At 45.8% G+C, this 25,916-nt stretch overlaps 1 protein-coding gene across 1 annotated transcript in view; it reads right to left on the reverse strand.

The window, feature by feature from the left end:
• DKK3 (dickkopf WNT signaling pathway inhibitor 3) overlaps positions 1 to 16,397 on the reverse strand; it is a 39,673-nt gene extending 23,276 nt beyond the window's left edge. Inside the window, exons 1-4 of the mRNA XM_036918028.2 lie at positions 16,234 to 16,397; positions 15,467 to 15,709; positions 11,198 to 11,335; positions 8,470 to 8,553 (exon numbers count right to left, since the gene is read on the reverse strand). Of these exons, the coding sequence (XP_036773923.2) occupies positions 8,470 to 8,553; positions 11,198 to 11,335; positions 15,467 to 15,679 (435 nt within the window). The 5' untranslated portion in view covers positions 15,680 to 15,709; positions 16,234 to 16,397. The remainder of the gene's footprint in view (positions 1 to 8,469; positions 8,554 to 11,197; positions 11,336 to 15,466; positions 15,710 to 16,233) is intronic.
• Positions 16,398 to 25,916: the final 9,519 nt, after the last annotated feature.

The raw sequence follows: 25,916 nt of genomic DNA on the forward strand, positions 1-25,916 counted from the left end.
GTTTATTCCTTTGCTTCCAGGAGAAGGAGGTGAAAAATGAAACAGACAGCAGGTCTAGACAGAGCAATGAGATCTGGGCAAACACTTAGATGACTCAATCCCCATCTGTCACTTTTCCTCCAGTCTGTGGGGACGGGACCAGGAGACATTCCCGCTGATCCAGGAGGTGGGTTCAGGTCGTTCGGTCTGGGGCGTGACTGTGACTTCCCTGAGAACATTAGGAACGATACTCCGTGTCCCAAACCCCCATCCTGACCTAGTTTTCCTTCCACTGGCCTCGCTTCGGACCCCAGAGGAGGGAGGGCATGACCATGGCCTCTCTGGGCACTGTCCTCTGTGCTTCCTCCCAGGAAGCCCTCCCGACCACCAGTGGGAATTTAAAAACCACCATCATCACCACAAAACCCTCTCCCCAGAGGCCTGAGTCCCCACCTGAGCCCCCAGGAAAGTGGGAGGCCCCCGAAGGCTCTGGGATTCTTCCAGAAGACCATGTGGGGGGACCTCATAAAGGAGAGTGTGGAGGGAACACAGATTTCTGACAGTCAAGAAATCACATCTTTGGATCCTACGGATGAATCACCAAGGTGCAGCCTGGGCCTGCGGACCCCCAGCCTATGGGCAGTTTTCAGCATGTTGGCTGGAGGCTGGGGCGCAGTGGGAACCTCTGGTTAGTGGCGTCCCTGACACTTACAGGACACCCCCTGAGGCTCTCGCTGCCAGACTGCAGAGGCAACCGCTGGGACAGGGTTGGGAAGGCACTGCCTCGACCAAGGGCAGCAGAGCCCAGGGACTCTTGTACAGCCCTTTAGCTCAAACTAGGCAATAAGTGCACTAGTGCCCACAGTCATGAAAACCAAGAGGTAACAAACGTCCCAACCTCTTGCTCCACTGGTGACAATTTGCAGCAGTGCAGCCGCTGCGGGAACCAGTATGGCAGTTTCTCAAAAATTTAAAAACAATATTATAATATGATCCAGCAATTCCATTTCTGGGTATATACCCAAAAGAATAGAAATCAGGGACTCAGAGATATAGTTGCACACCCATGCTCACAGTATTATTCACAGTAGCCAAGAGGTGGAAACTACCCAACTATCCACTGACAGATGAATGGAAAACAAAATGTGATATATACATACAGTGAAATATCATGCAGCCTTGAAAAGGCAGGGACAACATAGGTGAACCTTGAGGACGTTATGCTAAGTGAAATAGGCATCACATAATGACCAGTACTCTGTGATTTCATTCATAAGCAGTCAAATTCATAGAGGCAGAAAGTAGAAGGGTGGTTGCCAGGGGCTAAAGGGAGGAAGGCGGTGGGGAGTCATTATTTAATATGTATAGTATTTCAGTCCTACAAGATGCGATGATGAATTCTAGAAATCAGTTGCACAACAATGTGAATGCACTTAGTACTGAAGCATATACTTAAAAATGGTTGGGGTGGTAAATTTTGTTATACATATTTTACCACAATTTTTTTAAATGTTCTAATAAGAAAATGGGTTTTGGGAGTTCTGGACTCAGTAAGACCTAAGTGATTTGTTTCTTTCTTTGAGTACTGGCTCTGCCACCTAGCTCTGTTTGACTTCTCTGAGCATCAGGCATGTCATCCCTAGATTACAGCCAATAGGCATCTGCCCTGTATGGCTGCCTCGCAGATCACGTGAGAGGAAGCTGGTGGCCAGACCCCAAGCACAGTGCCTGGCACACAGCCTAGAACAGTGGTTCCCACCTCCACCATCATCTGTTACTGTTGTCATTACGGTCATTACTGAGCACTCAGTCACACTGGGTTGGTCTGAACTGTTACCAGGATTTACCCTGAAAATGAGAAACAGGTGGATCTGGAGGGGGGTGATTAATCTGGCCACTTCCTGTGTCATAGTGACTAAATGAGGGAACACTGGGGAATGTGGTAGTCCTTGGTGTTATTTTAAAAATAAAACAGAATGGACTAAAGAGCTTCATGTATTTTTCCAAATGATGCCAAAGGGCAAGTCCACATATCTTATAGCCAGGATGCAAAGGCCCGTTATGTCCACAATGAATGTTGTCCAGGAAGGATCTCCAGGTCCCAAGAGCAGTGGACAGCCACACAGCTGCACGGGGGATGCTCTTCAGTCCCTGACATGCTCAGACTACTCAGAAACCACAGAAACTGGCTTGTCTTGCTGCTGACACCATCAGCTTAATGAGATTTCAAGTTCAGTCAGTGTCACCTATCTGTCCTGCCCTCTGGCACCAGGCAAAGGCAGAATGTTGCATTTCTGAGTAGAAGTTTCCCCATTCCAGGCCCTGAAGCCAGGCATTTTTCTGGGCACAAGGGACTCAGCAGTTTTAAACTTGAACTTCAGCGGATGAAGCAAAACTTTGTTCCCACCAATGTCTCTGCAGTCCAAGTCATGTCATTCTGGCTCTTTCTTCTGGAGATTGCGTGGAGCCTCTCCATACGTTATGAATACAGTACAAAGCACGTTAAAACATTTCAGATGCAGAATATGTTTATAACTCGGCATGCATTTCTAATTCCTTGGCTGGGCTCTCAAAACCCTCCATGATCTAATTCCTGCCTCTCCCCCCTCATCTGCTGCTCCTCCAAACACACATCCAGCTCTGGCATTCTAAACTATGTAGCAGTCCTCAAACATGTTCTTATTTCCACATGCCTCCTTGACTTTGCACAAAGCATGCTTCTGCAAGGAACACTCTTGCTTCCTTCTTGAGAATTCCTAGATATCATTCAAAATACAGCTTAACTGTCACCTTTTCTAGGAAGCTGCCTGAAGTGTGAAGGGTCTGAAACATTACTTGCAAAGTGACAAGCCTTCCAAAGTTTCATGGATGCCAGCAGAAGACATGAGACTCCTGGGTCAGAGACAAAGGACTTAATTGCTGATAGCACAGAAGCAGCATAAGCTTTGTGTTTGGGAAAGTCCCCCAAGTTCCATGGGGCAATGTGGAGGGGCCCAGGTAGATGCTGTGAGTGCAAGGTGGGTGCATCACAGCTGAGGAATGTCAAGCTTAGAGAACCCAAATCTTTTACAACAGACTGCAATCAAACCTGCCCTCTGTCAAGGAGAAAGAGCTATCTCTGTCTCCCAAGGCTCCTTGCTGTACAAACATCCTTAAAAAGATAGTCTGGAATTAGTCACTCTGCTTTTAAAGTGAACAGAAATACCAGAGATCATGAAGGATTGTCTCCCAACAGACTTCCCTGACTACCTGATCTGGTGCCTGCATAATGTTCCCACCAGGCCCCATATAACCTCAACCTTAGGAAATATGAATCCACATTGTAATGATCTGTTTATTTTTTTGGTTCATCACCAGCCTGTGTGCTTTCTGATGTTAGGGACTGTCTTTTACCTTTATCTGCCAGACACACAGTAAAGCATTCAATGAATGTGTAAATAAATGGATGAGTTGAATAATAATACTGGGAATTTTGATAGCCATGGTTTTGGGGTAATCAACAACAAATGCCTGATATTTACTGATTTCTGCATTCTAGGTGCTTTTTTTAACCTGAATTATTTTATCCTCATGACAGCACCTTATGGAGGGTACTTTTATTAACTCCATGGTACATATGGAGAAACTAAGGCTCAGAGCAGTTAAGGAATTCAAAGTCACATGGCTCATAAGCAATCTGAGCTGCACTTTGAACTGGACTGGCCTGTGCCCAAGCCCTTAGCCACCCATGGACATGCTCCTCCTACCAGGAGGCTGCTTAGCATTTATTTGGGGGTATCTGTAGAGGTGGAAGGAGAAGGAAGGAGGGGATGCCTGTCTTTTTGTGTTTACAGGGGTGGAGGCAGTAGCCTTCATGTCACCGTCACCTACTGCCTGGCGTGGCTCACAGCCCATCAGCCACCTCACATGGGCACCGAGAGCTCCCATAGTTCCCACTGGAACTTCACACCTTCTAATCTGCCCCACATTGGGCAGGTGGTGTTTGGTCTTGGGAACAGCCTGGAATGCAAAACTGACCTTTCTCTCTGGAAAAGGGAGGAGGGGATGAGATAAATCTATGGAGCATTCTGTTACAACTGACATTTTCAAACAGTCATTCCCCTTCACCTTATTCATAATCAAAGAAATACAAACATAAAGATATAGATGGAGAAATCACCCACTGTGACACCCACTGTAGGTAAGCGTCGGTGAACTACAGTCTCAGGAATTGCTGCTAAGAGTATAAACTTAGTACCCGTTCTCAAGGAAAATTGGGCAGTATCTCTCAAAATCTTAGATATGCACACCCTTTGACATATTTATTTAATTTCTAGGATTTACATAATGAAAACACTTGCAAAAGTGTTTTAAAATATAGGTAGATGTTCATAGCAAAATTACAAATAACTCACAAGCTCTTTTTAAAACACCCAAAAATATAGAAATCTATAAAGGAAAAATCTCTGTAAATTTCAATTCCTCTGGTGATATCTATTAATGATTTAGTACACATTATTTGGCCAGGCTTTTATGCATAGTTTTTCTTTCTTATGAGATATTTTTATATATTGATAGATAAAGTATATTGTATAAATTAAGCAAAACTGAAGGAACAAAATAGCAGCAGACTCAGAGACTCCAAGAATGAACTAGTGGTTACCAAAGGGGAGGGGTGTGGGAGGGCGGGTGGGGAGGGAGGGAGAAGGGGATTGAGGGATTTTATGTTTAGTACACATGGTGTGGGGGATCACGGGGAGAACAGTGTATCACAGAGAAGGGACATAGTGGATCTGTGGCATCTTGCTGCACTGATGGACAGTGACTGCATTGGGGTATAGGTGGGGACTTGATAATATGGGTAAATGTAGTAACCACATTGTTTTTTCATGTGAAACCTTCAATAAGAGTGTACATCAATCATACCTTAACAAAAATTTAAAAAATAAAAATAAATAAGACTAACTAAATAAATAAAGTGTATTGTATATATACTCTGCAAAGGAGAGGTTTTATCCCCTTTACATTTTATTGAAGGCATCCTTTTATAACAACTTATATGAACCCTATATGAGACTCATTTATTAACTTCATAGTATTCTGATTTTGGATGTGGAATCATGTACAGTTAATTAATTCCTTCTTGAAGATTCTTAGGCTGAGGAGAATAGAATTTAATATAAACCAGGATACAGCTCAAAAGAAATGTTTACTCCTTAACAACTTGCTCCCGAACATCAGCTTTATTTGGGATTGTGTATCCATTTCCCAGAGTAATCCAGAGCTCTTCAATTTTCCCTATCATTTTTTCCTGGTGGATTAAGGCAAAAATGAGGGCCTTCTACTTGGCCAGATATCACATTAAGTCAAAATATGTATCTAGAAACACACATGTACCCACACATCTGGTTACAGGGCCAGGGAGCCGTGCATTCACATGAGACCGTGTCATCACTCACAGCCACAAGCTGCTCTTTTCTGCAGAACCCGGTACACATTCTTCCAACTGCGGCCGCCCTGGAACTTGTCAGCACTTGACTACCACGTACGCTTGCCATTCATTATGGCCCATGCTTCTTTCAGTTTGTACCCCGACCAGCATGCAGGACTCCCAAGCACTAGAATGGCAGGGTGAGTCAGCCTTGTGGCCAGAGCACAGCGCTTCTGGCAAACGCTGTTCCTCGGTGGAGGAGGCAGGGCGCCAGAGGACTTAGCCCAAGGCTGCAGACATCAAAGGAAAGAGCCTGTGGAGTTCTCAGCCATATCCTCAGCTCCTAGGCAAAGTCTTTCTTTTTGCAATAGATATCTGGGAACCAGGGGAGAAGCCACTTAAAACCCAGTTTTACTTTTCAGAAATAATGAGCCTTAGGTAAAAAGTTTTTCTACACCTTGCCTTCTAGATTCTCAGCCAGTTTTGTTCATGGGGGATTATTTGCCCCATTTGATACATGAAGAAACTGAATCACAGAGGACAGAGCTTGTAAGGGTCAGGGCTGGGTTTGAACCCAGGCCAGCCTCACAACTCCTTGGGATTTCTTCATTCTGCCTGGAGCCAAGCAGACAAGGAAGGGCTGCCTTTTTGGGCACTTGGCCATCTAGCCTCACTCTGCCCAGCACGACTCTCCAGGAGACAAGCCTTGGGGACTGGCTGACTTCCCAGCCCTTTCTGTTGAAATAAACCCCCGATTATTTGTCATCATGGTGCCCTCTGCAATTCCACTAAATTGATAAGGGCAACTCCAGCTTCAAAAATCAGGGCATCAGGAGCGAACAAAGCCAGCACCCCACCTATGTTTACGTGTTGGGGCCAAGGCGGAACCTGACCCTAACAGAGCTCATTCAACACCTTTCTCCTCCCACACTCCCCATGGGGCTCGCAGAGCTCTGAGGTGACTCATGCTTACAGTTCAACAGGAAACAAACATGAATTTTCAACAATTTCAGCCACAGTTTGTCAGCCCACTTCTCCCAGACTTCACACAAATATCAAACAGAGAAAACATTAGATTTCACACTTGGGGAGAATTCCATTGTCACTGTCCACAGTCCACTGTCTCCAGTGAAAAAGGCACCATCGGCACTGATCATTCCCTGAGACAAAGCAGTCAGTGGGTTCCTCCACTTGCTACTATCTGCTTTGACGTAGGGAAATTTGCCTGGGGTCTCACAAGTCTCGAGCAATATCCTGGAGTCAGTTGGACGTGACTGAACCTGTGGGTTCAAACTAGGCATGTTCAGCTGAATCAACAAACAAACCTCCTCTTTATATCATATTCTAATGTGAAAACAGAAAAAACAACAAATACACACTGTGCTCAGCTTTGTAGCTGTGAGCTGCATTTTAATTTGAGGACATGTCCCTTCAAAATGGTGCCTTGGCTAATTGGGCCAGATTCTTCATATTTGGGGACACAGGTCTATAAATAAGAGCTTCCAATTTATGCATAATGGCTTGTCCACTTTCCTCCTAACCCCCTGCACAAAAGCGGCTCCACATCAGTCAGCCTGCCCACTGGCCCAGGAAGGGGCTGAGGGCTCAGCACAAAAGACTCACAGGAGGGTGTCAGACCACATTGCCATCGCCGTGGCGCTCAGGCGGAACAACAAGCAGCAATGTCTTTTTTCCCCTTTCACATCTGATTGTGAAAAGAGATCAGTGCCTCACACAGACTGTGCTAACATCTCGAGACAGGGATATAATGTTACTGTCTGTAATTTTCCAGGGGCCTCGTCTGGTTACCATACATATTAAGACATGCACCACCATTTGAAGAAAGGAAAATATGGGGTGCTTGGTGCTTATTTTTAATTTAATTCATCTGGGAATTTTAAATCCTGAAAACTTAGCCCATGCTTACAGTATTTTAAGGTTTAAATGGCACACAATTTTATCTCTTTCAATGGCAAACCACCCTTTACCACTTAAGAGAAAGTTTTTTCAGTGTGTAATGCATTTAAAAAATCATTACATTACAAAAAAAAATTATGGTACCTTAGAAATCATTACATTACATTATGGAATGGGACAGTGGTGACAATGTTTGACCTCTTGTATTCCTTTGAAGGCAATCTCACCTTTCCTCAGCCCTACTCGGTAAAAGGAGCCCATGTCTCTGTAAAGGTGACACTAGAGCCCCAGCTCAATGGTGTTGGGGGGATGGTGACCCAGGAATAGCGGAGTTCGGGGGCACCTGAAACTAGATCTTGCGTCTCTGACTCTTGGCAAGCACACCGACCACAAGCAAGGCTCTGTGTAAGGTGCACCTGCCACCATTCCTGCACATGACACCCATTTCACAGGCGGCTTAAAAATTCTCCAAAGAATTCTCTAAAGACCCACAGGACTTGCCATCACTGGCCAGTCAAGCATCAGATGTCCCGTGCCTCTTTTCTAGCCTGTCAAATTGGAGTATATTCTCACAGAGAAAACTATTGAGTTAATATCACATGGGTCTGAGCAGGAATCGAGAAAAACTTGGTGAGTCTCTACCTTCTGGGATTTTTGGATCTCTCTCCCCCCTACATGCTCGCACAGCGGTCCAGATTACACACTGCCCAAGAGTGTGCACATATGTGCTCCTCGCATGATACACAGATGAGACAGCATGGGCAGGCGTGGAGATTCAGGGCACAGACACACATGGGCACAAGGCCATGCACACTTGGGAAAGATGGCAAACAAACTCACTGGCTGCAGTATGCAAGTAGAGGCAGCTGCTCCCTGACCTACACATGCTCTGGGCACCTTTGAGGTCTTGTCTCTCACCCACTCCCCATTCTCAGATCCTCAGGTTCTCCCACCAGAGGCTCAAAGCCAGACACAGTCACCTCACTTGCAGGGCAAAGGCGGTGGCAAAGGATTTCATTGTAGGCCACATGTGCGCCTGGGCCTCTAGCAGCTTCATGAGAGCTGCTCCCTCCTGCCCACAGTGTGAAGTCTGGGTAGCCCTTGGCAGGCTAAACAAAGGCATGTGTGCCCTGGGGTGTGAGCATGGGGAGATGATGACTCACGTGGCTCCTTCTGCCTTCTTCATCTCCCACAGACGTGATGACTGTCTGTGAAAAGACCATGTGTCCAGTCTGGTTGTTGGTGATCTGTGGTAGGAAAGTTCATGAACACAAAATAGAAGGAATTCTGGGAAAATCCCACAAACTGTTCTTCCCCCCACCCCCTAACAGTTTTCTGAAGCAGGAGCATCTGTCAAGAAAGACAGACTGTCCACTCCCCCTTTCTTTCTCAGTTCTACTAGCTGCCGTCAGACGGACAGCTTCCCCTCTGTGCTGCCATAGAGACACAGCAGAGCCCACCTCACAGGGCTGCTATGCAGACGGACGAGGCACTCTGTGCAAAACACTCAGCACAAACCTGTCATCTAGCAAATGCTCAGCATTAGCTATTTTTATCGTTCTTGGGTCTCATCACTGGAAACTCAACATCAACTTTCTTTTAAAAATCTATAGGTCTGGGTGTCTAACCAAACATCTTTCATAAGAAGCAAGCAGGTTTATTAGCTACAGCTGTCCCCTTCCTGATAATGGTGAATTGTTTCATTAAGAAAGTGCTTCAGCTTAGGTGCTTAACTGTTTAATCATGAAACTTGGGCCCAATATTCCAGAATATCCTCTAGATGGGGAAATGTCAGGCCAAACTTAATGAGAGACATGGCCGAACATTCCTGTCTCTGATTCTGTAGCCAGGAGCAGGTACCTTGCAGCTGAGCCTTAGAATCTTGACATGGAACTCAGCCCATTCCTGCATCATCAGAGGCCATGGCTAATGTTTGGTTTGGTGATAAAGAACAGGAAGGCCCCTGGCCCAGGAGTTGGGAGGCCCAACAACCGTGTAACAAGTAACATAGAACAAGTCATTTCTCTTTTCTGAGTCACAATTTTCTAACTTCTAGGCCATCACAGGAACCTACAGTCAGAACAAACTGGAAACTCTCAGCCTAATTGAGGAGGTAAGAATCATGTCTTCATCAACATACTTTAAAATGTTTATGTAAATAATTCCTCTCCTCAGCAAAAAAAGGATGTCTTCTTCCTCTATGCCAGATTTTTTACAGGATTACCCAATGTTGTCATTTTTAAAAAATTCTATGGTACTCTATGTATAGGTTGCAGGACTTCTCAGAGCCTTTATTATACTAATGTGCATTGTTGTTATCTCTAGGAGGAGAAATGTATACAATGTTTTCCAAATACGTCTCACCACCACTGAGCCCCTCTTTCATGGTGGGGCAGGTGTTCCATGGAGCCCACTTGAGAGTTAATGCTCTGTGCTGATAACATAAGTTTACTATGATAACAAGAGTAATAAGAACAGCTTGCTGTGGCATAGAACTTTATAATTTATAAGGAACTCTCATATATAATTTATTTGGCCCTCATGACACTGTTACATTGACGTTGATATCCCTATATCATAACTATGGATAGCAAGGGATCAAAAATTTAAATAATTTTTAAAAATCACACTAGTTAAGGCAGACTTACTCTTGGGTAGTCTAATATCTATAAGGAGCAACTTCAAGAAGCAGCTGAACCTGTTGGCTAATTACTGTCAAAAAGGATGATGACCTAATGTTGGTTTTGACAAGAATAAAATAATCACTTTGGGAGACATTCTCCAGTCTTCAGATGAGCAATGCTGAAGGCTTCTGTTCAGCAGGTAACTCATTCATTTGTCTGGAGAGGCGCACTCTGAGGCTGGGCCCACCAGAAAGCAGTGGGCGAAGAGCTACACAAAGACTACTTGATGGTCAAGACAATGGCCCTTAAAAATTGATGCCTTTATGCTCTAACACAGAAACACTATTGTGTCAACCAAGTCATTACCTGGGCACTTGAACAAAAGTAAACTTCTGTGAAAGCCATCAGAACCTTGCATACAGGAGTTGAGATGAAAACATCAAACTTCTTGATGTTCATAATAGAATGTCAACTCTACAGCCTCTAACAATGATCCTGAGTATCTGCACAGCAGACTTTCTTCAAGAGAACATAGGCTTCCATGGTTTGCTCTCAAAGTCCTGCCAAAGTCACACTGGAGGGCAGGTGAGGAAGAACAGGCTTCACCAAGGGCAGGCTAATGTGATGTTTCTCTAGATCTGCTATTTTTTCTTACTCAAGTCATATCGGTAATGATCTTGCTTGCTTCTCATGCAAGATATTAGACCCGGAGACACTTAGACAGGTGGCAGGTTGGAAGAAACTCTACTGTAGAAGTTTGAATGGATAACCAGCAAATGAATGAATGTTTAATCTTGTGGCACTGGAGGCATCCCCTTCTAAAGACAGAGTATATCACATTTAAGTTCCTCTTAAGGCAACAGTGAAGATCTTTTCCCACAACGTGGACTCTATTTCAACTCTCTACTGAAACATATATAAAAAACTATGAGATAAATTTCCCAAATTCAATTCTGGGAAAGTATCTCTCTAGATACTTGTTTGCTTCCTTTCTTCAAATGATAAAAATTTCTGACCATTCCTTTGCAACTGAACTGGCAGGAAGCCTGGAGTTGAATTTATTTCTTAAATACAAAAGCAATTTAGGTTTTTGATACATATCTCTTCCCTTTAAATAGCTCCCTCACTTCCTCTGGGATTTAATCTGTATTTTACCATCCTCATTTATATTTTTTGTTTTTGTATTAAATACATAAACAAAAGCTTAGTTCCCTGATGGGATCTGGTGCTAGAGAAAGGAAGATGTGCTGGCCATGACCTCCCTTACCTTGTGAATTTCTCGATGCACATGGATGGTATTATTTCCAACCTTGGTTTCTGTGTTGGTCGCATTATGATAGCTGGAAGGTAAGTTCGCCATGTTCACTTCTGATGATGTTTTAGCAGCAGCTTCTTCTGCCTCCATCTATGAAACCAATGAATGTGATAAGAGAAATTGTTTTCTCTTGATACAAATAAATGTTCATTAGAAAAAAAGAACCTCTCTTTTCCTCTTCTGCAATTACAAATAACAGTGGTAACAACAGGAACCATTAATTGAATACCCACCAAGATAGGACATTGTACTAAATGTTTTACATATATTATAGCCTTAAATCTCACAAGTCCCCCAGGAAGTGGGTGTTAAGGTACCCATTTTGTAAATGGGGAACCTGAGTCTCAGGGAGACTAGATAACTTCCCAATACTCTCAGTGAAGGGTGGATTTGAGCAGGTTTCTGTTCAACAGTCTTAGCCCTGAACAAATGCTCTTGGGGCCCACTCATCTCCCTGTGGTCCAAGCATTCAATTCCCTTAGTGCAGGTGCCTCGTTAGCGCAGTAGGTAGCGCGTCAGTCTCAATTCCCTTAGTTGCCAATAACCAAATCTGTCTCTCTCTGAGAGCATTCTCTGGCTGCAGAGGAGTGCTTAGTCTACACAGGCTCAAGTGCTAGGGAGTTGAAACCCCAGCAACAATCTCCACTCAGTCTAGGACAGGCTATGGGGGTAAGCACCCCAGCTCCCTCTCCCCTCTGTCTGTGGAGACAGTCCCTCTCCGCAGACCCCCAGTGGGACTGAGTCCCGGGTGCCCCTTGCAGTAACCTGCTCATTGCCTTTCTTCTCTTCCATCTCACTTTGTACTTCCTCCCAGTGCTTCTGGGATCACTTCCCAAATCAATTATTTCCTCCCAAGCTCATGTTGCAGGGTCTGATTGGGAGTGAGAGGGGCATTTAGAAGGAGCTATTTTGCCAGGAAATGTTTAGGTAAAGGTGGAAAAAGCAGAGAGAAGATATCATGTTTTGAAGAGTCTGCTAACAAAATGGAGCAGAAATGAACAGACCTAAGACAGGAAACAGGATGGGCAAGAAAAGGATTTTTTAATTTTTTTTTAAGTGAAAGATCCTGGCATGTTTAGTGATAGAAAAGATACAGCTGAAAAAGAGTAGAAGGCTGAAGATGTTAGCAAGGCTATACACAGAAGGAGAGGGGAATATTTTTAAAATTCCCATTGGAATCTGAATCCTCCAGTCTCTGGCTTTCAAATAATGGACAAGTTACCAAATCTAGAGTTTGCCTTTGGCTGAGAAGATAGCCATTTTTTAAAACCTTCTCCCTCCCAACCAGTGGTTATTTCAACAGAATGAGCTAACAGTTCTTTATGGCATCATGAACTAAAATGTACAGTTTACAGTGGAAATTTCAACCACAATCATTACTGCCACTAGCAAGAAAACTTAAGCCTGAAGCAAAAGGAACTGTTTCACAGAGGAGGAATGTGGATGTTATTAAAAATGGCATTTACAGTTGGTTGAATCTGTGTGTATGTTAAAGGAGCATATTAGGAAAAATGGGAGAGATAAGTCTAGGCTTGGTATTGGGTTCTGCTCAGAAATAGGTGAGGTGGTAAGAACATTCATAGGCCAGTTACAGATGTGGCTCTAAGTAGGGAGAGGGAGTGGCAGAGAGTGGTTTTATCCTCAAAATACATCAATAATGTGTAGAATGATAAGACAGGAAAATAGGAACAGCCTAGATTGAACCATTTGAAGATTTGCTTCCCCCAATAATGGCCCTACAAGTAAAGTTAACTTCATCTTTCCCCTTAAGAATAATCAACAGCTTGAGTCAGCTGGAATATTTAAAATGTCAGGATGTTATTTGGAAGCAGATTCATGATGCAACTATGTAAACAATTAATGCATCTGGCCTAGTCCTTTCTGGTTCTTACCCAGGACAAAAATTAAATATCAACTATCCTGTGTTTATGAGATTTAAGGGGCTTTCTGGCAGTCTCTTTAACAAACTAATGTTAATAGCCACAGCCTATTGAGAATCTATTATTTATCAGGCACTGGTGGCTCTTTGTTATGTATTTATACTAGTACTATTAATTTGATGACAGCAATTGCCATAATTTATTGAGAACCAACAAATCTCCCATAATCCTTACAACTACTTCATGACGGGATGACATACCAATTTTACTTAGCTCCATTTAGACAGATAACTTGCTGTACTTGTATCCTCTCCTTTAAATCTCCCCTTATCCCTAAGGGGTGTGGACCCTTCCTCCATTTCAGAGCCTGGATCCCACCACTGGTTAGTGGTGGAGCTGGGATCAGAAGAAGGAAGGTTGGTCTCCAGGTCCTGTTCTCCTACCACACAGGTGCTCAGCCTCTCTCAACATTTTCCCACTGCCCCTGAGGACACTCTTTGGGAAACCATCACTGACCGGGGTAGAGGTGGCCAACATCTCCCCCGGGGGCAAATTTCAACAAGCCCCTATTTACAACTCAAGTAGAGTCATGTCTGGAGGAAGGAACCTGGAGCCTGGCAGAGTCAACAGAGACCTCTCCCATGGCCGCTGAAGGCCTGCCTGGCCCCCAGCTGCTCTGATCAATGAAAAGATTGAAGAGGCTCCTATTGTTCCAGGAGCTGCCATCAGAGGACCACGGTGCATGGGCAAGTTCACACACATAGAAACGTGGATGGGACCTCTTCAGTCTCAGTGGGAATCTGTAATGCAGGAGGGAAAGTCCTGGAACCCAGATAAGGAAGGCAGATAGATGACTTGCTCTGGAACCAGAATGATCAATTCCATTTGAAGATACAGAGTCAAGAGATGCTAGAACCTATCTGACTCCTGGCCACCTGTAATTGTTCCATGTCATGCTCCTTTGCTTTCACAGGAAACAGAACATCCATGGGTTTTGGACTCTGGTCTGTCCAGTCATGTTCAGTACAGCTGCCCATACAAATGCCTCCAAATCCAGTGTCCCCCTCATTGCATACTCCATCAACCTGACTGTTAGGGGAATGAAGGGGAAATATCCCCAAACTACACCGGGCAGGGGAGATTGCAAACTCTCCCAGAGCTAACATTTAAGGCTTTACCCAACTGGAGTGTGAAGAAGCAGGGTTATGGACATGACTGCCCCACCAGCCTGGACATCTAGTCTGTCACTCCTTTGCTAAAATGGCTAGCTTGTCTCCAAAGACAGGCTGTAGCCAGAGTTGGGCCCAACTGTGCCCATGCCTACCACCCCAGGCACCAGGGACAGCTCCCCACACCTGGACTAGGAGGGTTGGCCTGCTGCACCTCCTGTCCAGGCAGCCGTGGCAGTGCTTGAGCGCCCACCAGAGAGGATGCCATCCTGAGTGTCCAGACCTCAGTGGTTCATGCAAGAGGCCAGGCAAAATCCTTCCAAGGCATCAGTTATCTGATACTAACATAACAGCTGCTATATATTTGCCCACCTATTACCAGGTGCTCATATGTATCATGGATGTAATTCTCACAGGAAACTGAGGTACAAGATGTGAAGGGATATACCCAATGTCACCCCACCAATGAATGGCAGAGGAGGATCTTGAACCCAGGACTAACTCCAAAGCACTTCTGGGGTGGAGATGGGGTTGCCTTTTGCATCGCCCCTTCTCTTCTCACCCACCATCGTCTAACAATTTACTGCTGGGATATGGGATTTTGAGTTTCCTTCTCTGACCCACATGGTATTTGGGGAAAACCCGGGCAGATTATCAGCAAAGTTTAGGGTTCTTTGTCCCACATGGCATCTTTAATGTGTCTTGGAAAGATGACACAGGCTCAGAGTCCAACGAACAAGCTAGGACTTGAGAGCCTAGAGCGTCCTCAGCCTCTGCAAATCCACAGGCTGGAATACCAGGGGCCTCGCAAGCATCCGCTTACAACACAGAGGCGGTGGGGGTGGGTAGCAAATGCACAATTGAAGACAGTTTCAGGGTGGTGACCGGCAGCCTGCAGGCAGGTGGTAACCCCGGCTGCCCATGGGTGGGTCCTGCCAGAGGCTCTCTCTCAGCGAACAGGCTTAGATCCAGATCTTTTGGCAGGAAGGCAGAATGAGGTGGGAGTTGAGATCACCCTGAGCTGCCTCCAGATCACTCGAATCTGCCGCAGGGCCTTCCCAGCCCCTTCGCGGGCCCAAGGGCCCTGGCCACCGCTGGGAGCACTGCTGCCCCCAGACCCCGCTGCCCCCGGCCCGAGCTTCCTGGGGCCCGCGCCCTCCGGACGCACCCACCTCTTCCACCGCGCTGCGCAGTTTGTGCTGCGTGTCCTCCATCAGCTCTTCAACCTCGCGGAACATCTCGTTGAGCGTGGCCTCCTCCTGTGGGTAGCTGAGAACCCGGCCGGGCTCGATGGGAGCCGAAGTTGCTGTGGGAGCCGGCGCGGGGGCCGTGGGGACAGCCGCTGCCAGCAGCAGGCACAGCAGGGTGCCGCCGAGCCGCCCCATCTCCGCTCTGCGCCGCCGCGCCGCCGCCGCCTGTGCCCGGAACCCGGTCAGAGGCGTTTTGACTAACCCCCTCGCCAACCCCGCCGCCGCGTCCCGTCCCGCGCCAGGCACTCCTCCCCGCACCGACCCCCAGATGCGAGCAAACTGAGCCCCTCCGGACTCAGCTCCCCGGGAGGGAGGCGCCCCACACCCGCTCCAGCCTCGCGTCCTCGCGCCCTGGTCCCTTCCGTACTCCGACCCTCATCCCAGTGCACAGACTGTGCTCGGCCCCAGCCCCCAGAGATGGCCCCCTCCCCGGAGCAACGCAACCCGCCAAGAGCGCTCCCGCTCACCCCGGCTACGCGCGGGGTTCCTGCTTCTCCGCGACCAGGTCGGAGCGCAGCTCCGGGGCCGCGACCCCACTCCCACCGCAACCCCATCCCAGCCGCATCTGGAGTGGCAGAGCGCGGGGCAGCACCCTCCCCTCGCGGTCGAATCGAGCGCCGCCGCCCCTCACCCACTCAGGCAAAACCGAGCAGAGCCATCCACCATCCCCGCCGCCGCCCCTCACTCACCCCCGCTGGACTGAGCTGTGCTCCGGACTGGACTCGCCAGGCCTCACCAACAGGCCGCTGCGGGGCTGCGGGAGCTGGAGCGGTGCGGTGGGCCGGCCGCGGGTGCGCGAGCGCTGCGGGGATGCGGCAGCGCTGGTACCCGAGCGAGCCCGCAGCGCCCCGCCCGCCAGGCCCCCGCCCCGCGGGAGGGGCGGCGGCCCAGCCCAATGCCATTGGCCGCCTGGGCCCCGGCGACCTCACGCCCCAGGCCTGCCTCCTCTGCCTCCGCGATCACACTGATGAGGCCGCCCCTTCTGCCTCCGCGGCATCCTAGTCCATTGTCTTCTCTGGCCTGGATTCTGGGAACAGTTTAGGGGAGACGGGAAAGGTGTTATTCCTGCGTCCCACCTTGTCCCTTCCAAGCCTCACTCTACACAGCATGCAGGATAAAATCTCAGCCCCTCAGCCTGGCGTCCAACGTCCTTCACAGGCTGGCCTTAATGGGGCTGCCATGGTTGACGCCGCGGTACTCCGGCCGAGAAGACCCACTTGCAGCTCCTGGCCGAGGTGATGAGAATCAGCAAGCTTCCTGAAGGCTGCATGGCGGAGTGGTCAAGACCAGACACCCGCAGCCAGACTGCCTGGTGTGTGAATCCCAGCTCTGCTCCTTAATCCCTCACCAATCTGGCCACGTTACTGGGTTTGGCAGCGCTTCAGTTAGCTCAAATGCAACTTGGAGGTTATACTAGGAAGAGGATCTTCTAGTGTACCAGCATGACGTATGCAGGGAAGTGTGGGCACCTTATGTTAAGTGGGGACATCATAATGGGAACAGAAATTCGTCCTATCCATCGCAGTCTCCCCACTGCCTAGAACAGGGGAGGGGAGAACACTCCCTATTTTTTAACATTTAAAAAAAATATGTGAGTGCCCAGAACAAAGAGTACTCACATATTTTTTAACAGACAAGGGTTTTCTCAAACGTCCTTCTCTTTTCTTCCTATTACTCCTGTCTGGACAGTCCTCCCTCTTCCCATTGGCCTGGCTCACTCCTCCCCATCCTTCAAGACTCAGAGTCCTGCCCGAGCTCTCTCCCTCCCATTTCCATCTCCCTTCTAGTTTCCCCTGGCACCACATGCTTCCCCTACTGAGTTCCTCTCATCATGGCCCGTGTCCCCCCCGCGGGGGCAGAGGCAGACTTGCTCACCTTTGCATCCCCAGGGCTGCAGCCATAATACACTCTTGGTCCCTGAGAAATGCATGGGCTCATCATTCTAACAATAGCTCCTGTTATTTCTATGGAGTGATACCATTACCTTTCCGTTAGCTCTCTGGGGTGACTAAGCCCAGGCGAGGAACCAGGAGCTGACTCTCAGGACACACTGCCTTGCTGCTTCAGGCACGTGCACTAGGAAGAAAGTAAACCCAAAGCTGCTGCTGGGAGGCACGTTTTGGGGCCCAGCCAAGAGTTGCTGTGGTTCAGATTTACAGAGCATACCATGCTCTTTCAGTCCTCCACAGAGCTGTTTAAAAGACTAGAAATCTCCCCAAATAAGATGTGTTTTCTGCCTTACATCTTTTGCCATGAGTGGAGGTCCTGACTTGCAGACTGAGCTTTGAAAAAAAAAATTGTTGAGCTGCCCCAACTGTCAGGTAAAAGGCTACATGTTTTCTTATTTGGGGTCTAATTTTTGCATTCCTAAAGGTAAGGATTTATGGATAGTTCCATTATGAAGTGAAACTTCAAAAAAAGAAAGAAAGAAAAAGAGGGAAAGAAGGAAGGAAAGTAAGAGATAAGAAAATCTACAGGCCTCAGAATTTAAGTGCCTTCCCTGCCCCACTTCTTGTCAGTCCCACCAGCAGCCTGAGGTATTCCCAGACAGGGAGGAAAGGCACTGGGGTCGGCTGCAGAGACGGGCTCTGAACAGATCCACCCAGCCTGGGCTCCAGGAAGCTTGGGGATAGGGGTGAGGGAAGCTGTGGGTTTGCAGCCTGAGTTGTGAAAGGGTCACAGTCTTGATGGCCACCTGGTCATTGTGAGCTGAGGGGCCCAGGGGCACACAGAGCGTGCGGAGCTGTCCAGATCAATCATCTTTAGGGTAAGGAACAGTCTAGAATTCCACAGTTCCCATTACATTTCTAGTCTAAGCTCTCTATCAATTAACATTTGTTTTTTCTTTTTGTGGTATTGGAAACACTCTGGAATTATTTAAAACTGACTTCTCACATTTTCTATATGAGGAACCTCCAGAGGCATAAACGGGGCTCCCCTTTCATGGTTGAGGATGCGGCAGCAGTAACCTGCTGGAAATTACTCAGGGAGTGAGCTCCTGAAACCCATGACCCTGTGCCTCAGGACACTGCATGAACGTGGTCATTGTTACAATAGCAGAAAGGTGAACACCCCTCAATGTTTTTCAGCAGGAGGATGAATAAACTGGGATTTCTACAAACAGTAGAAGAGAGCAGTTAAAGTAATGAACAATATTTCTAGGCAACAACAAGGATAAATCACAAAAGAAAATGTGGAATGGAAAAGGCAATTTGCAAAATGATATGTACAGAATACCATCTGTGCATATTTGAAAAACACAGAACAACAGCTTGTATTGTTTATGGATGCTGTAGATATAGTAGAAAATATGTTTTTTTAAGTAGAAAAAAACATATATAGTAAAAAAATGTCTAGGCTGCCACGGAGGTGGAAGGCAAGGGAAGAGATGGGAACTATCTTTAGTCATATTTATAACATTCTGTATCTTTTAGAAGGAGAGTGTACCTGCGTGAAGAAGTTCCGAAGCAAACGTGTCCAAATATTCACATCTATTTAGTCATCATAGTTGATTAAGTATATGTGGGTATATGGGTGTGTCTGTTGCATTATTTTCTGAATCCTTGAAATAGTTTGTTAATAAGTTGAAACCAAAAAAAAAAAAAAAAACAAAAGGAAACTCCCCCCACTCCCACCCTACCACCCACAACAACATGAAACAATATCCTCTAGGGCCAAACAGACTTGTCTTGCATGTGTTTTTGACAGAAATGCTCACCTCCGCGGGGCCCGGCAGTGGCCTCCATTACTGTGAGGTGACAAGGGCTGGGAGATCCCCACCAGGCTGGCTTGGAGGGGCATTTCTCTTCATAAAAGGTGCTTCTGTCTGCTTGACTGGCTAGGAGCTCCTCCTGGGGTGGATGGAAGGAGCTGGGTCATGGGTCTGAGCAGTGGGCAGGGCTTACCTGTCAGGAGGGAACCCCAGATATCCAGAACTCAGAGGCACTCAAGTCTGCAGAGGTTAACTGTTATGCACTGATTTCTAAAACTTTTAACCATCCATAATAATTAATTAGACTAGGGGAGGATTTATTACACATTTCTCTTTTTTTTCTTTACCTTCTATTATAAGTAAGCTATACTGAACACAACTTGAAAACAAATGTAAAGGTTAGCTCAGAGATAATGTTATCTGCAGGACTATTTAGTATCTGTTTTCCTTGCTAGAATGCAGGCCAGGTGAGACTGCATGGGACGCCTGTCCCCACAACCATCTGCCAGCCAGGGCTTCTGCTCAGGGCTGGGGCCCCTGCCCTCCAGGAATTTGCAGTATATGAAGAAACTGAGAAGTAGGTGGATAATGCCACGGCCGTAGAATGGAGGAAAAGACAAAGAGAAGCTGATTCTTTTCAGAATGTCCTTGGGGGGGGTGTCCATCATTGGCCCAATTAACTCAGGTGGGAGTGGGATGGCCTACTTCCCTACCCTTTGATTGGAGCAGGGACAAACACCTGTCTAAAGCTTGGCCCAGCAGACTCTTTCTCAGATTTTGAGGCTGGGGACACCATTCATCTGCTTAAGGACAAAAGCCAGCACGGAGAGAGAGATTCAGAGACAGACAGATTGAAAGAGAGGGACATTTAAAAGCAGAGAGTCTATGAGCCTACGAGCGGAGGTGACCAGCAGGAAGAGAGTGGCGGCTGCCTCCCATGGCCTTCAGGGGCTTGGTCTTTTGTGAGTCTGCCTGAGCCCCAGCTGCTCTTACACTCTGGGAGATGTTTTTGGACTCTTCTCATATGCTTCCCTTCTTATTAGAGCTACATTTAGTGACTTTTTGCTACTGGCTACCAAACTCCAAACTGCCTTAAATGCTTGGGGTGGGGCTTCCTATATTTTAATAAGGCAATCCTCTTCAAGGAAAAGGAGGTTTCTACTCCTCTCTCAGACCCATGTATTAGAAACAGAGGGCCAACACATCTTGCAGGACAAGGCCATGTCAGCCGTGCTCCCCTTTGCGGCCTGCCCCCTGACCCACAGTGCCAGCTACTGATTTCATCGAGGCCTCCCAGGTCCTGCCTGTAACTTGTGATTGTTCTGAAGAAATTGGTGCCAAGATTTTTCAGGATGGAAATTCCATCTGTCTTTGGAAAGAGTGGTCACATGGATTCAGGGTTTCCATGAGTAACAGCCACTGAATATCCAAAACATACATTTAATTTGCCAAGTTTCCGTGGGTGGGTGAACAAAAGAGACTCAGAGGACCGTGTCCCTGACCATCGCCCATGGAATGCAGCAGCGCCGGGAGCTGAGCCCCAAGCCCGGCTGTGGCTGTTTTATTCAGCAGGTGGATTCGCGCGCTCTGTGTGTCCCCGAGTATGCGTCTGAAGTGGAAGATGACTAGAGAGCAAGAGGATTTGGGCGGAGACAGTGCCCAAAGAGAAAAGCAAAGAACTGATGTTATTAGGCAACTCTGGAGGAAGAATATCTAGAAACGTGTTACTACCCAATCCTTACCAGTGCTTGGGGGCAGATGACATATTTATTTCTTCTTTGGAGCAAATTTGAGTATAGGCTACATGACAGAGCCGCCTGTGAAGCTCGCTAAACAACACGGTTCCCTGGATGCCCTTTGGAGTCACTGGTTCTGTAGGTATGAGATGGGGCACTGCAGGCTGCATTCTGGAATAGTCCTGGCCAGGATTCTGTCATCATCAGGCCTCACCCAAAGGCTGTGCTCCCAACCCTCACTCCCTCCCCTCACCTGAGGGATGGCTTGGTCAGGCCCAGCAGGCCTGGCTTTCCCAGGGCTGTGCTTGGAAGCTGCAGGAGTAGTGGAAAGAAGGCTAGAGAGTCCTGGGTTTGGGGTCTAGCTTGGACCCTAAATGCCATGTTCTGAATATCCCAGGATTCTCTTGTTTTGGGGCACATAAGTCCCCAAACCAAGTGCTATTGGCCCAGGACTACTGTCACTAAGATGATAGTCTGGGAAGTTCCCAAGGAATTTGTTTGTGAATCTGAGATTCAGTCCTACATTCCAGTCACCTTCACTGCCATTACCTCCAAGATAATTGTGCTGTCTTGAAGATAATGAGCCAAGTTTTAATCTCAACAGCCTGGCAGGGTGTTTCCAGTTAAGTGGGGGTGTCTGTTGTTAGTTTCTACTACATTAAGATCCTCACTGGTCAGCAGTAAAAAAAAGAATGAATTGCTTATACACATGACAACTTGGGTGCATCTCAAATGCATTATGCTAAGGGACAGAAGCCACACTCAAAAGACTATATTGACTCCATTTATAGGATGTTCTAGAATGAGCAGAACAATAGGGACTACAAGCAGATTCTTGGTTGCCAGAGGCTGGGGTGGGGGAGAGAGGTTGATTACAAATGGGCATGGGGACACTTGGGGGAGTCTGTATCTTGATTGTGGTGGTAGGCAGTGGACATTGATTTACATATGTCAAAACTTATAGAACTGTACCCTGAAAAGACTAAACTTCTTTTTTTTTTTTTTTTTTTTTTTTATTGAAGGGTAGTTGACAACAGCATTGCATTACATTAGTTTCAGGTGTACAACACAGCGACTCAACATTTATATACATGATAATTCTAGGTACCAGCTATCACCATACCAAGTTGTTACAATATTTTGACTATATTCCTTATGCTATACATTACATCCCGGTTACTTATTTATTTTACAATTGGAAGTGTGTTTATATATATATATATATATATATATATATATATATATATATATATATATATATATATAGTGAGGGCATCTCTCTGTATAGGGGGGTCGATACTCAGTGCACAATCATTAATCCACCCCAAGCCCAATTTTCATCAGTCTCCAATCTTCTGATGCATAACGAACAAATTCTTACATAGTGAATAAGTTACATGGTGAACAGTGCAAGGGCAGTCATCACAGAAGCTTTCGGTTTTGCTCATGCATTATGAACTATAAACAGTCAGTTCAAATATGAATACTCATTTGATTTTTAAACTTGATTTATATGTGGATACCACATTTCTCTATTATTATTATTTTTAATAAAATGCTGAAGTGGTAGGTAGATACGAGATAAAGGTAGGAAACAGAGTTTAGTGTTGTAAGAGAGCAAATGTAGATGATCAGGTGTGTGCCTGTAGACTATGTGTTAATCCGCGCTAGACGAGGGCAATAAACATCCATGTATGCAGAAGATTTCTCTCAGAACATGAGGGGGGAGGTTCTAAGCCTCACCTCTGCTGCTCCCCATTTTCTCACCAGATGGTCCCCTGCGACTGTGCCTGTCTTAGGTTGTTCCTCCCTTGAGGAATCTTACCCGTCTCTGGCTAACCAGTCATCTTCCGGGGCCATACAGGGAAATGTGAAGTTGGTAAGTGAGAGAGAAGCCTTATCGTTTGAAAAGGTTAGCTTTTTACTTCTTTGCATATTTATGCCCTGTGGCTTCTATGCCCAGCATTTGTCTTGAGGTGTCTTTACCACTTGGAAGAATTATGATACTCGGTAAATTCGACATGTGGCACGAGTTCTATTTAAAGGTTGTGATTAGGTAGGAAGAAGAAAAGCTACAGAAGTAGCAGGCAGAAGAAAACCTGGGAAGATTGATTATTTCTTTGACATATCTTCTTGTAGAGTAACTTCAGCATGGATAGGTTTTAAACGACTAATTAAATAGTGCACACACATTAACATAATAGGAATATAGTTACCTAACCAAAGCATACCTGTAATTACCAGCCATCTCCAGTGAAACCAAGAAAACCAGTTAGGCACCTTAGGCATTTGTGAAAACTTATCTATGATATGGTGGATATTGTCCGACTGAACTTAAACAGTCTGAGAGAATTCAGATAAACTAGAACACCCCATTCCTGGGGACTGTTCATATCCCATATGTTCTTTTAACGATAAATAGTCTGTGGTTGTAAGATTTTGGAGTGCTACAATTTGCACTTCTCCTAATTCTTGGTTGAGTTCCAACAGTATAGATCCAGTCCAATTTTTGTTTTACTGCATGCACAGGCCAGCTTAGATATCTCCTTCATCTTTCCCATGGCAAGTTCAGGAACTGGTGGGATGAGTGCATCTACACCTGTGACAGTGTGTGGATCTTTGTTGAAGTTTTTTTTTTTTTTTTTTTTTTTTTTTTTCCTGATCATCTTCTGTCATGAGTCTTCCCGAGAGTGCTGATGTTGGAAGTTCTTTTTCATATCGTATCTTAGTTCATTTTCGGGGTAGCCAAATTAGGCTTTGATCCTCTGTATAAACACAAACAGACCCTTTGCCTACACTTTTATATGTCCTTTATATCATTGTGTAGAACTCATTAGAGGTCACCACATAGGAACTGCATTTTTTTTTTTTAATCATTAACCTACACTTACATGACGAATACTTTGTTTACTAGGCTCTCCCCTATACCAGGTCCCCCCTATATACTCCTTTACAGTCACTGTCCATCAGCGTAGCAACCTGTTGTAGAATCACTACTTGTCTTCTCTGTGTTGTACAGCCCTCCCCTTTCTCCCACCCCGCTATGGATGCTAATCTTAATACCCCCCTACTTCTCCCCCCCTTATCCCTCCCTACCCACCCATCCTCCCCAGTCCCTTTCCCTTTGGTACCTGTTAGTCCATTCTTGAGTTCTGTGATTCTGCTGCTGTTTTGTTCCTTCAGTTTTTCCTTTGTTCTTATATTCCACAGATGAGTGAAATCATTTGGTATTTCTCTTTCTCCGCTTGGCTTGTTTCACTGAGCAAAATACCCTCCAGCTCCATCCATGTTGCTGCAAATGGTTGGATTTGCCCTTTTCTTATGGCTGAGTAGTATTCCATTGTGTATATGTACCACATCTTCTTTATCCATTCATCTATCGATGGACATTTAGGTTGCTTCCAATTCTTGGCTATTGTAAATAGTGCTGCAATAAACATAGGGGTGCACTGGTCTTTCTCATACTTGATTGCTGCATTCTTAGGGTAAATTCCTAGGAGTGCGATTCCTGGGTCAAATGGTAAGTCTATTTTGAGCATTTTGATGTACCTCCATACTGCTTTCCACAATGGTTGAACAAGTTTACATTCCCACCAGCAGTGTAGGAGGGTTCCCCTTTCTCCACAGCCTCGCCAACATTTGTTGTTCTCTGTCTTTTGGATGGCAGCCATCCTTACTGGTGTGAGGTGATACCTCATTGTAGTTTTAATTTGCATTTCTCTGATAATTAGCGATGTGGAGCATCTTTTCATGTGTCTGTTGGCCATCTGTATTTCTTTTTTGGAGAACCGTCTGTTCAGTTCCTTTGCCCATTTTTTAATTGGGTTATTTGTTTTTTGTTTGTTGAGGCGTGTGAGCTCTTTATATATTCTGGACGTCAAGCCTTTATCAGATGTGTCATTTTCAAAGATATTCTCCCATACTGTAGGGTTCCTTTTTGTTCTATTGATGGTGTCTTTTGCTGTACAGAAGCTTTTCAGCTTAATATAGTCCCACTTGTTCATTTTTGCTGTTGTTTTCCTTGCCCGGGGAGATATGTTCAAGAAGAGGTCACTCATGTTTATGTCTAAGAGGTTTTTGCCTATGTTTTCTTCCAAGAGTTTAATGGTTTCGTGACTTACATTCAGGTCTTTGATCCATTTGGAGTTTACTTTTGTATATGGGGTTAGACGATGGTCCAGTTTCATTCTCCTACATGTAGCTGTCCAGTTTTGCCAGCACCATCTGTTGAAGAGACTGTCATTTCGCCATTGTATGTCCATGGCTCTTTTATCAAATATTAATTGACCATATATGTCTGAGTTAATGTCTGGATTGTCTAGTCTGTTCCATTGGTCTGTGGCTCTGTTCTTGTGCCAGTACCAAATTGTCTTGATTACTATGGCTTTATAATAGAGCTTGAAGTTGGGGAGTGAGATCCCCCCTACTTTATTCTTCTTTCTCAGGATTGCTTTGGCTATTCGGGGTCTTTGGTGGTTCCATATGAATTTTTGAATTATTTGTTCCAGTTCGTTGAAGAATGTTGCTGGTAGTTTCATAGGGATTGCATCAAATCTGTATATTGCTTTGGGCAGGATGGCCATTTTGACGATATTAATTCTTCCTAGCCATGAGCATGGGATGCGTTTCCATCTGTTAGTGTCCCCTTTAATTTCTTTTAAGAGTGACTTGTAGTTTTCAGAATATAAGTCTTTCACTTCTTTGGTTAGGTTTATTCCTAGGTATTTTATTTTTTTTGATGCAATTGTGAATGGAGTTGTTTTCCTGATTTCTCTCTCTGTTGGTTCATTGTTGGTATATAGGAAAGCCACAGATTTCTGTGTGTTGATTTTGTATCCTGCAACTTTGCTGTATTCCGATATCAGTTCTAGTAGTTCTGGGGTGGAGTCTTTAGGGTTTTTTATGTACAGTATCATGTCATCTG

The sequence above is a fragment of the Manis pentadactyla genome, chromosome 9 (genome assembly GCF_030020395.1).
Source record: "Manis pentadactyla isolate mManPen7 chromosome 9, mManPen7.hap1, whole genome shotgun sequence".
NCBI lineage: Eukaryota > Metazoa > Chordata > Mammalia > Pholidota > Manidae > Manis > Manis pentadactyla.